The sequence below is a fragment of the Cebidichthys violaceus genome, unplaced genomic scaffold (genome assembly GCF_023349555.1).
Source record: "Cebidichthys violaceus isolate CVI_PGR_0920_01 unplaced genomic scaffold, fCebVio1.0.p SCAF_20, whole genome shotgun sequence".
In the NCBI taxonomy this organism is placed as follows: Eukaryota; Metazoa; Chordata; class Actinopteri; order Perciformes; family Stichaeidae; genus Cebidichthys; species Cebidichthys violaceus.
The window spans coordinates 4,251,267-4,264,581 of NW_027176373.1; the positions used below are offsets into that span (position 1 = coordinate 4,251,267).

The window sequence follows — 13,315 nt, forward strand, 5'->3', positions numbered from 1 at the left end:
GTCTGGGGAACCAGAGAGGCGGCGAGGAGGATCGGATGGACTCCGCTGGTGTCATCGGTCTGCCTCGGGCCGCCTGGCTCCTCTTTCGGTCCGTCCACCCCGACTCCGCGAGTTACCAAGCAGCCACACGAGACGGCTGTAAAGCAGCCCGGAGGATGGGCGTTCACAGGCCAAGGCCCTCGGGTCAACTGGTCAGCAACCATGCGGGCCTTATTACTCAGATACACATTTGTTAAATGTATTAGCCAAACTATGGGTCAATTATGGTGGACTTTCATGGACTTTCATCTAGCTGTCAGCACCCACGGACAGCGCCGGAGCAGCCGGCACTATTCTCAGCGACGCTGCGCTGTCCACGGTGCTGAAATAATGGACCATTGTAGTTCACTGGTTTCATTTTTGCTACGCCCAATATCATCATCATCATCATCATCATCATCATCATCATCATCATCATCAGTAAAACCTAATAAACTGATTCAACATAATAACGATATGACCACAAAACAGCGTTTTATTAGAATATCATTAGTGATTTTGTTTGGGTTCATTTGACGCTTGCGCACAGAGGCCAACATGTTTCAACTTGTAAGCTGAGCAGGTGGGAGGGAAGGAGGAGAGGGAAGCTGAAAGAAGAGGAGGGGGGGAGGGGGGAGGACGAGGGAGAGAGGGATGCCGGGAGGCGCTGTCGATGTTAACAGCTCAGTCTGGTGTAGGAGAGCAGAGGAGCTCCGTATAGCTGTCCGCTCCCCGGCTTTCATGTCAGGGGCCACACTGCTGGCGAGGTGCTTGAAGGGAGGAGGATGATGACCATGAACGGCAAACAGCATTTCTCCATGCACCCGGCTCTGCACGAGCCCAAGTATCCCGGCCTGCACTCAGGCTCGGAGGGCATGCGCAGAGTCTGTCTGCCCGCCCCGCAGGTACGTTCGGGTCAGGGGAGAATGGCTGTGGAGTATACTGGGGGAGAGGAGGGAAAATATCACACTGGGAATGTCTGTAAAGTTGATTTGACAGGACTTTGTTCTATCCACTATCTCTCTCCCTCTCTCTCTCTCCCCTGTCTGTGTCCCCCGTCTCTCCCCCCCACCCCCTTCTCATCCACATGTCTTTTCAAGCAATGCTCTTGCTTTCATATTAATTTTTATGACCTGCGCTTTGAGGAGGGTTCTCTCCTCTCCTCGGCGCTGCTTGCCTTTGGAAAATGTTTTTTAGATCCTGAGAGCTGCCTGACAGAATTCCCCACTGACTCCAGTATGCGCACTCTTGCTTGCAGCTGCAGGGCAATATATTCGGAGGCTTTGATGAGAGCCTGCTGGCACGGGCAGAGGCTCTGGCAGCTGCTGACAGCATTGTCTCTCACGGCAAGAGTCACCCGTTCAAACCAGACGTGACTTACCATACCATGAGCAGTGTCCCCTGCACCTCAGCATCCTCTTCTTCCTCCACCACCGTGCCCATCTCCCACGTCCCCTCCGCCATCGCCTCCCACCACCATCACCACCACCTCGGACAGAGCCTGGAGGCCGGGGACCTCCTGGACCACCTCTCCACCAGCCTGTCCATGACCGGGATGGGCGCTCCGGAGCCTCCCGGGATGACCGCGTCGGCGCACCACCACCAGCACCCTCACCACCACCTGCAGACCATGGGGCAGCTGCACCAGGCGATGGCCAACATGGCCCACCCTCACTCGCTGTCGGTGCACGGCGGCATGGCGTGCGTCAACGACGTGGAGTCGGATCCCAGGGAGCTGGAAGCCTTCGCCGAGCGGTTCAAGCAGAGGCGGATCAAACTCGGAGTGACCCAGGCTGACGTCGGGTCGGCACTGGCCAACCTCAAGATCCCCGGCGTGGGGTCCTTGAGCCAGAGCACCATCTGCAGGTTCGAGTCCCTCACCTTGTCCCACAACAACATGATAGCGCTCAAGCCGGTTCTCCAGGCCTGGCTGGAGGAAGCGGAGGCTGCGTATCGAGAGAAGAGCACCAAGCCGGACCTTTTCAGCGGGAACGAGAGGAAAAGAAAGCGCACCTCCATCGCCGCGCCGGAGAAGCGCTCTTTGGAGGCGTACTTTGCCATCCAGCCCCGGCCCTCCTCGGAAAAAATTGCGGCCATCGCCGAAAAACTGGACCTGAAAAAGAATGTGGTCCGAGTGTGGTTTTGTAACCAGCGGCAGAAACAGAAACGAATGAAGTACTCTGCGGTGCACTGAGTTTCACACATCATGAATAAAATAGCCTACTACATTTTTGATCGAGTGATTAATAATAGCCTAAGTAGCCTAACTAACAAGGATTTATCAACAGCTCTTCACGTCTCGTCTGGGATTATCTCCTGAAAGACTTTTTTTTTCCTCCTTTTTTTTCAGTTCGTGTCACTCACTCTTCGTTGTTGCACTTTTCTTTCGATTTAGTTATTAATATGGGACTCATAAATGATTGCGTTATGGATCTGTGAGGAGGGTGATTTTATATTGTTGATCATGTATCTTGCACACACTAAATATGAACTTTCAGCAAATCCACCCTGACAGTTTGTCACATTCAGGGATATAAACTCACTGTTTTTTAATAATGAAGTGGAGATTAGAGGCTATAGATGTATGGGCTGTTTATTTGTAAAACGGATGTTGTATGAAGCTTTTAAAAGAGAAAGAGATGATGATGATGGATTGTTTTGTAATGTTGGTTGAGTTCATCCTCCACATCACTGGCTCACACGTGCATCATATCTTGAACTGTGTTCTCACTTATTTTTTTAATCTAATTCAGACTAATGTGAATTAAAGATGAGGGGTTAAAACATTCCACATATCTAAACCACGATTTTCTTTTTTTAATTTGCAAAACAATCTGTTCTCGTGAACTGTTCGATGGTCATTTACGCACAACTATTAATAATTACAGTAATGTAATTTCACAAGCTATGACACACTGAGTCTGTTTATCTTGAATTATTTAGAAATGGAAATGACACCTTCTTATGAGGCACATATATGTGGCTTTGGCTGCTGCTATATTTTAGTATTTTGATGTGAACATGTTTTTGAGCTATAATTATTATGTAGCCCAGATATATACAGTATCACTTAATTTAAGTATTTATTTTTCCTCACTCTTGATTTCACTTTTAAAAATGTGTGAAGTTTAAACTTAATAAATTATTGGTTATTTTTAAAAAAGAAATTCACATGGGGCAGCGACTTTTTGTGTTTTATTTAGTTGTATTACTCTAATATTTAGGCATATAAATGCGGCACACAAATAGTTTAACTATAGACTCAGAAAAGGTGATGAACTGTCTAACAAACTCTCCGAGCTGCAGTGGGCGATACAATCTTTGTTTGTTTAATGGGAATTCGCCCGATTGTTTTATTTATGACTCCCCAAACCTCTGCTGGGATTAAAAATGTATTGTCGTACATGATATAAACGCCGCAGAAAAATAAAGGGCCTCGATTGTCACAGTCATTTTCACACCGCGGAGCGCTGAATGCGCGCCCTCCACGCGCTGCTAAAGGCCCTTCTGATTAGTGCGCTTTTAATTATGGATGCCCTCGTGTCACTGGGTTATCTCCTGCACGGGGTTTGAAATTATTAAGTAATGACGATGCAATATTAATTATATATTGGTATAAAACAAAGTAATGTGGAGGCGTTGGGAGTAGAAGTCGGACTGGAAACTCTAGGGAGAGACGAACTGGATACACAACAGGTTTACCGAGGAAAGGAGGACGTTAACGTATTGTTTTTTTAATTGTTTTTTACTCTTTTGACTAAGTAAGTATTTTCCCCTTTATTTTTCTTTAAATCATTTTACTTCAGAGGATCGGTGCACAATTTCAATATGCTACCTCTGTATCCATTTAGGCCAGCATTGCTCTATTATGAATTGCTAATATTATTATTGTTAAAAGTAATCACAACTCGTATGACTTTATTCATGTTAAGAGTAATGTTACGCACAATTCCGCATTTATTCTAGGTCTACTGTATGTGTCTCCGCTCACAACAATGGCCACTGTCTCCTAATATTAACCAAACACTTTGTGATAAATAATTACAAGAATAAAAAGCTTCCACCGGAATCCTCCAAGCCACCATGGCCAGCGGTTGTGTGGTTTTCCCAGTGAGACTGTCGGCGGGTTGTTTCAGCCAGGGGATCAATACTTCGCAATTAGGCGGAAACGTTTGTGGCTCTTATTAATATTCTCTTTGATGCTGAGAGGTGATTAAACACAGTCTTTAATTTATGGCTTTATATATGATTTTTTTTTCTTTTTAAAGGGGAGGGCAGAATAAAATGTTTATTGTTGTCATTATAAGCCTCTTTCTTCTACATTTGGAAATACTTTACATGTTTCACGAGATGTTTCGCCATTAAAACATCATCGAACCCTCTCAGAATGATAACGATTAGGCCTCAAACGCCCCACATCTTTGTGTGTTTCTGACGCAATGCAAAGGTTAAAATAGGAGCTTCGCCGTGTGAATTATTGATCTTTGTAATACCCGTATTGATATCATAACGTACTCGCTATGTGGTAAGTTGAGCTGAAGGGCTTGTAAGCGTTAGCGGCATGTGGCGACTGAGGGCACGTGAATTATTCAGCAGCAGCTCAAAGGTGTGTTGCATATTCTCATGCATTAACGGAGGTGTGTTGGGTCCAATTTATGCATTCTGTTTAGTAGGAGAACTCGTTTTGCATCAAGCCTTAATATGCAAGTTGATTAGTTCAAACTGTAAGCAGAATTAAAGAGCCGAGTTAAGACTGGTGTTTGACACAGAGACAATAATGAGGAGAGAGAGAGAGAGAGAGAGAGAGAGAGAGAGAGAGAGAGAGAGAGAGAGAGAGAGGTTGTTTGAGATGTTTTCATGCAGGGAAGACCTTTTTTGACAGAATGAGGATGAAAGCTATGTTTAATTGCTGAAGAATGCATGCACATACACACACACACACACACACACACACACACACACACACACACACACACACACACACACACACACACACAGGGTGGCTGTCATCTTTGGGAGCAGAGTGAGGGAATGCAACGAGGGGAGGGGTCGGAGCCAAGACACCCCAAACTCAATAATTCATCCAGTGCCAGTAGCAACAAATGAGAATGTGACCAGAGTGAAGGGAGACAGCTACCTCTGCGCTCTCTATTAGTCACCTTCTATTATCATCAGAAGACAAACCAGCTGGGGACTCAACTACTGCTGAAGTCTACACGCACACCTGTGTGCAGTACAAGTATGGACACACACATACACACACACACACACACACACAGTGAGATTGTGTTACCCTCTAGAAACTTGAGGCCGTGGTGATGGGTGTCTTTTAAAAGGTATAGAAGAAGGAGATGCTGTCCATCTGTAGCTCCCTTCTCTACGCTTTAGTGTGTGAATGCACATTATACGATTGATTCTAGTCAGATCACTGTGGCTAAAGATGCCAGTGATGTAAAATATTGAATTACATTCACTCAAGTATACTGATGTATTTTCATTTCAATGCTTTATATTTCTGCTTTTTTACTTGTCACTTTGCAGACTAATATCTTAGAAAACCTATGATAAGCGAATACAATACAAGCCATTGTTATTAGCAGAAAATAAAACTAACCAAAAGTATATGAAATCAGCTCCACCGAGGCCATCCGCTATTGCAATAATCATATAATAACTCTGACTCTGAGGTCATTTTGCCTGCAAAGTCTGTACTTTTAGTTGTATACTTGGTAGTTTAAATTATGCTGATTATACCTTAGTACAAATACTTTTAAGTACTTTTACTTTTATTTTAAATGAATGCAATCTTTTACTTATAATGGAGTATTTTCTGAATACATACTGGTATTAGGATCTGAATACACATATTTAGATATGATGCAACAGGCAGACTGGAATGATTGGCACGATGGTGTAACGTATTAATGAAACAATGAGTCAATCAATCAAGGTGTCTATCAGCATAAAATTAATCAATAATCTGATGAGTACTGCTTTACTCTGTTATATAAATGAATCATTTTGGACTGTTTAGACATCACTTTGGTGTAGCACCTGCCTGTGATTGACATTTTTCGTTTTTTTCAAACGAATGAATACAAAATCAACATATAATGAAAATAGTGCCACAACTAAAATGAAATTGCTTACAGTACATGTTCAGTGATTGAAATGATTTTGTGACTTTTCCTCGCTGAATTCTGACAAACGACAAAGTGGATTTGAAGCAAAAACTTTCCCCCATCGGTCGCTATATTTCATCAAATAAACCACATCAGTGATTATACGTTAACGGAACAATCGTCTACGAAATGAAAGATCAACACTCCCTCCTCACACAGGATCATTGCTCTTAAACTGCACTCAGCCTCAGCTCTGCAGAGAGACCAGTGAACCTCTGTGACAGAGAAACACTATTATGGTCTGTCTGTGTGAGGTCAAATTGTCTCCTAACTAACACACATGCATTATTCAGAGACTACTGAGATGTGCACACACACACATGTAGAGATGTGAGGACACACACACACACACACACACACACACACACACACACACACACACACACACACACACACACACACACACACACCGAGAGACCCTTCTAGATAAGGATTAATAGAGACAATTGTGTGATCTACATTCCAGCGAGCATTAACAGTGTTCTGACATCTTTCTCTGCTGAAGTGTAGATTTTTGCTCTAATTTAAAAAATACTAAATAAGAACATGGAATTGAAAGGACAAAGGAGGACGCAGGGCACTATATTAGAGACACTCACAGAAACTCACTTATAGGTACTTGCTTAATTCATTCAGTGGGCCTGAAGAACAGTATTATATACTACATTCATTATTCAACTCCTCTCCATTATCAAAGTGCCCTGAGAAATAAGATTAACCCAGCCAGAAATAACTCACTGTGGCGTGATTTCTTTTTCTACAAAGCACTTAGCTGGTCGGGTGCAGGTCTGCACACAAACTCAGATTAGACTAGATGAACATATAATCACCATACAGTCTGCTGAACATAATAACCCTCTCCAAGAAAATGTGGCTGTAGTGTATAGTAGATACGGGAGAAATGGGTGAGACGGGGAGAGGAGACGAGTGAGGAAAAGAAGGAAAGAATTGTTAGAGGGAGGCATGAGTTGATGGACAGAAGAGGGAAGGAGAGCGATCACAGTCAGGAAGAGAATATGAGAGAAAAAGACAAAGAACAAAGAAAGACAGCAAATGATGGAAGGAAGGAGGGAAGGAAATGAAATAGGAAGGAATATGGTGAAGGAAGACTGAAAAGATGGACGGAAGGAGGAAAAGGAAGAAGGAAGGTGGGTAAAGGGAAGCCAGAGAGAAATTACATGTGAAGGAAAGAGGGAAAGAGAGAAGAAAGAATAAGACCAACTCCCTGGTCGACATATCTGTCATTCTGACTGTCTGGATTTGGTTCTTTTCATTTCCAAGTTGCTCATGTCAAGGTGAGTGCGTCCCCGCCGGTCCGAACGGTCTGACACTAAACTTCTGTGACAGCAGGAGCACCCAGAGGACACACAGCCGAGATACGAGGAGGCCATTTACACGGCCTGTTAATGAGCTAGTCACTCCTGTTTTACGTTGATTTTCAATTTGTGCACCAGAGAAACTGAATATGAATACCGAATATTGCAGTTTTACATGAGCACGTGATCGTGTACAAAAGAGAGATGGAATGGCCCTTTTAAAATAAACATGCTGAGAGCTGCTTCTTCTTCCTTTTTGTTTTATTTACAAATATGGAGATGCAACCTTGGTTGCAGAGGAAAGGAATCATTTTGTATAACTAAAAATAAATACAATGTTAGGTAGGACAATGTGTTGCAAATGAAAGTACAGTAGGCCATGGAAACATGCAGTACTTTCTGTATTTTGTATGGCAATACATTCATTTATACAAACGCTTTACGAATAATAATCCTGCTCCTTATAACGTGTCAAATAATTTGAATGCCTCAAACAAATCATAACGTTGGTTGGAAACATATCCTTTGATAGCACTGCGTACATTCTGTATTTCTGATAGCCTCGAGGGGGAAAATCATGTAAACAAGGAAGTGAAAAGCAGCTCGGTTGACATGCTCCGCCACCTCAGACCCGTATACAGACTGAGGGCACATGGGAAAACTACGATGGCAGCGCCACTGATGGCATACTCTCTCTCTCTCTCTCTCTCTCTCTCTCTCTCTCTCTCTCTTTTTCTCAACCCCCCCCCCCCCCCCCCCCCCCCTCCCTCCATGGGGCTGTGCTTTTGAAGACAGACATGAAAACCAAGCCAGGCCACAGTGGGGCCCCTGAAGGCGGTCCCCCAGCAGATCCAGCCACCCGCCCCTCGTCTACTCCCACTGGCCCCAGGCCCTGAAGACAGCCCCGAGGCTAATCGACCAGGAACACAATGAAGCAGCAGCAGAGTCAGCCGGTGCTGAGTGCATATGTCTGAGCGTGCACTGATCAAGGAAAAGAAATGTAACGTTACGATATGTATCAAGCCGCTCGAAATACAAGTAATGATCCTGATCAGCTTGGCCTTTTGCAGACCAAAAGAGATTCATGCATATGATGCGGCTCAATGAGACGCTTGATGCAGAGAGTGTCCTTCAGTCGGCAGAATAATACCCATCAGATCAGGTAGAGGAGCAAAGATAGTGTGATATGGTTCGGTTCAAGTTAAATTGCCTTGGGGTGATTCAAGCTCATTTGCATTCTTTCAAACATTCCCACATGGGGTTTGGATTGGTAGCCACGATAACAGTTCTAAACAAATCTTATTTTACCCTTTAATGAGGCGACAGGATACCACTGGTAACTCCGATTACTTTAAAAGACTTGCGTGCATGTCGGCACATGTGGTCCTCGGATTCAACAAGCAACATCAAAGTATCTTCTTTCTCCTACACATGCATTCAACAAACATTTATCAGCAGTGGTGGAATGTATCCAAGTACATTTAGCCAATTTAAACCCTACCGGAGTGCATTTTTGAGGTATCTGCATTTTAAAAAAAATCCAAAATGGATGATTGCTTTAGGGGTGTTGCGATATACTGGTATTGACGATAATCGTGATATTGTAAAAAAAAAAAAAAATGACATATTGATGTCATTAGTTTTACCATATATATAAAATACTTGTGTTTTTTTCTTCATAAGATTGTGAATGCATAACATTTACTTGTAATGATGTATGTCTCCATCATTGCACTGCGGCTTTTACTTAAGTAAAGGCTCAACATGCTGATCAGTCTATGGTGAATGAAAATGACCATGCAGTGCGGTGGCCACGTAAAGGTTTACCTTCTCATTACACAAAGCTGACCCGACCTGAGAGTTTATTTGTCCTTTGAAGCCCTTTATAAAATGCACGGGAGCAAAAGTATTGGGAATATTCCAACAGTTCTATAAAAAGAACTGTTAAAAAGGAGAGTGATTCTCTTTACTTAGTAATGAGGGAGCCACGGTTCAGTGGCCCACATACACACAGCTGAGCGCCACACAGAGACCCAACCAGCACCAAGAGCACGCCTCCCCACAGCTCTCACATTGCATCAAGTCACTGAGCGACGGGTACATTGTCCCAGGCAAGCGGGAAAAGAGTGGGGAAAAATGTTTCTCCCAGAGAGCTCCTCAGTCAGGCAACCAGCTCACCACAGCCAAGGCTCGGAGCATCTACACACAAAAATGTATTTCTGGGGCGCGCCGATAGGTTGAGTGCACTCTACGAAAACAGGGTTCTTCAGAAGTTCTTTGGGGGCTGAATGGTTTACAGAGTCATTAATGTTTGAGCGATCACTTGAACTCCTAAACGGTTCTGCATTGCTATTTCTGCACACATAAATAAAGTAATACTGTTATTGTGTGGTTCTCCCCATGGTCCTATTGAAAAGTAAATAATCAAAAGATTACAATTTCAAGTATCATTTGACTTGTTCTTGTTTGTAATTGTGTGTTGACTATTCATGATCAACTTTGCAAAATCTATTTTGAACTCAATAAAACTTGAGACCTCTTAAGATTATTTTTTTTTACCATTTAAAATACAACAAGGCAAATATTCCACATGTCTTTGTTTCTGTAACATTTGATGCAATGACACGCAGCAAAAAACATATCCATACACACTCAAGAGTAATGAATAAATGAATAAATGAGTAATTTATTTCACCGTTTCACCCTACAATGTATTTCAATGCTGTATGATATCATTACAATACATGATATTCAAGTATATTCCACAGTCATAGCTTAATAATTCATGTTAAATACAGTAAAAAAAACTAATAAACCAGCAGGTGTATTTGATAGCATTCAGACCAGACCACAACAACTTCCATGTTGTATTTCTCTACTTGTTCACATATGTGTTGGGTCTGGGTGGTATTCAGAGGCTGCTATTATGTGCTCCCACTGTCCACTCTGCTGTTCCAAAGGTCTGTCCCCACCTTTTCACACTTTACCTGAAAAACAAGAAATCTGCAGGTCAGTGCTTTTTTACACAAAATATTTTTGAAAGATAATGCATCAATAAACGGAGAAGATCACAAAACAAGAATACAGTTCTTACCTTACCAACAGCTGCGTTGACCGACCGAGCGCCAGCAGATACCAGGAGAAGCATCAATATCTTCATGATCGATCTAGTCGTTGACCTCTAGAAGAAGCTATTTCAACAAGTCTTTAAACTGATTACTCAGTTGTTTCTGAGGCCTCGGCTGAGAACACAGGATTTATACATGCTTTGCCCTTTGCCACGTTTGTCCACTCATTAGAGTTAGGGGTTAGAAAAAGAAGATGCCCTCACTCTATAGTGGAAGATAAGATGTGACTGAATATGGCATGGGTGATGAGAAACTCCACTAAAACTAAGAGGTATGATTCTCTGAACTCTATCGATAAGGCGTTCGCCATACTAGAAACAAAACCATTCAAGCAAACCACCGCCTATCGGTCAGAGATTCAGGAAATCAGTAATAAGTGAATAAATGGCTTTCTTTTGGCATAAAAAAAAACCCCTTTAAATTTTCACTGTTTGCCCTAAAACAGGGAGGTTTATGAGAAAGTCGCCAACAGTGATCTATGCCACAAAAAAAATACACACACACACACAGACACAGACACACACACACACACACACACACACACACACACACACACACACACACACACACACACACACACACACACACACACACACACACACACGTGTTTCAAATTAGCGTGGACTTAATTAGCAGAGGTATTTTGCAGGTGTTTGTTGTGGGTCTGTTCCCTGTTGAACACCAGCGGTAAGGTTATAGGTTAATATGGCAAAAACTTACTTAATTTGAGTTCCAATTGCAGAGTGGCGCTGTTCCAGTATGCGCTCGTGCAGTTTGGCCCCGGGGGGAAGTGAAGAAGAGTGGCCCGCAGTCAGTGGGCCGCGAGGACGTTTGCGGATGACATGCTCGACTCGAGCTTGATTTGTGCTCGCCGCAGCTGTGAGGGTCACGAGAGCGCGCTCATGGACAAAGTGACGTCAGCTACGGAGCTTCGCTGGGGTGCGCGAAGCCACGCCCACGCTACTGCACAGAGAGTCTTGTTTATTCAGGTTTCTTTTTACATACTAAACATGTAGCCTGTTCACATTTGGGACAACTTCCATACTGCAAGCCCTTGGGTACCTAGTAATACACCCGCTAAGTGTCACGTGGATGAACCTTTCCCGAGATGTCACAGCTTCATTGTGTTTACAGTTAAATAGATATCAGGGAGTATAATCACTACTCAGCAGAATCGCAGCTTTATTGGATGAATGCGGAAACGTCCTGTATTCATTTTGTATTGTTGTCCAAGGCAAGTGGTAAACAGTCAGGTCAGCAAACAAAAAACCCCCAAATGTTTCACTAGTCATACAAAGGAAATGATCAATCAATCAACTAGACTAGCAGCCTATAGTGCTCTACTTATCTGCAGTCATTTGGCCTATATTTCTTAAATGATGCAATGCTCTATATAAATAGATTACAAACATCTAGGTTGAATCCATCTTGAAATCAACAAATATCTAGTTCAATGTGAGAGTACCAAATGTCACTTAAGGTCAATATGCTGCATTCATAGTAGGCAGTTTAAATGTGATTCAACACATTTCAAGGCTTTTTTAAAGATGTCAAAGGTGTGAAGTAAGTAGATTGAAGAACTGAATGAGAAAAGATGACTTGTCCAAAGTACAGCATCCTCAAAAATCAATGAAATACATCAAAATAATCGTGATGAAAAGTATTTTTCTGTAAGTGTTTATTAACATATAGAACAAAGCATTTCCATACACACTCCACTCATAGGCAATACCATTGATTTTTCTGTTTACACTTATTTCAACGCTGTATGACATTATTACAATAAATATGTAATTCATATATTTAAGAGCCTTAACTTATTAACTTATGTTAAATACAATGGAAACAATGAAATAAATATGCAGGTGTATTTGGAGACCTGGATCTGGGTCATAACAATGCCCATGTTTCATTTTCTACTTGGAAAGCTGTTTGAGCCCAGACCCTTTTATCAAGTCGCTACAGTGACCGCTGTGCTAAATAAAAACAGCTAACTGGATGGTAAATACCTGTTAAATGACTAATTGGCATACTGAATTGTAGTCTAAGTATGGTCTTGAACTGTGCATTGTGCCAAGGGACTGCAGAAATACTTTTGCTTGAAAAATAACTCAATGACAGTGAATCTTTGTAAATGTACTATATGTAGTAAACAACTTCCTTGTAAACTACCACAATTAATAATATATGAAGACAACTTATTTGACCTGTTAAGTTAAAAAATAAACAAACAATAAAATAAACTGACAAAAATCATTCAATGTCTCTAGAATCACATCCCTCAATAATTCGCTCCTTATCATTATCAATATCAACTTCTTGAAAATAAAAATATCAAATTGTTTTAATTAAGTACTTATTAGGAAAATAAATCAAACACTTAAGGACTCAACACTGACAGTGGGCTGGCCGGTCTGGGAGGCATTCAGGCGTTGCTTTTCAGGGTCCATTGACGTTTCTAGCTTTGATACATTTGACGAGGCAAGTCAAAAGTTGGGGAATCGGTCTGAGGATGTCTGCAGATGGCATGTCCTTTAGTAACACGGTACAGTTTGCCTGAAAGAAAAAGAAATCAAGTTGGTTCAGGGCACTAGACCTTGCATTGTCTCTCAACAATGCCGCTGCATTTGCTTTGTTCATCTCAAGGTAGGAAACAGAGTGTGTGTGGTAC

The 13,315-nt window shown here is 42.4% G+C and overlaps 1 protein-coding gene across 1 annotated transcript; it reads left to right on the top strand.

Moving 5' to 3' along the window:
• The first annotated feature begins 803 nt into the window (after positions 1-803).
• Positions 804-2,212, top strand: pou4f3 (POU class 4 homeobox 3). Its single transcript, XM_068715735.1, has 2 exons — positions 804-923; positions 1,277-2,212. The coding sequence occupies exons 1-2, from the start codon at positions 804-806 to the stop codon at positions 2,210-2,212; spliced, it is 1,056 nt and encodes a 351-aa protein (XP_068571836.1).
• The last annotated feature ends 11,103 nt before the right edge of the window (positions 2,213-13,315 follow it).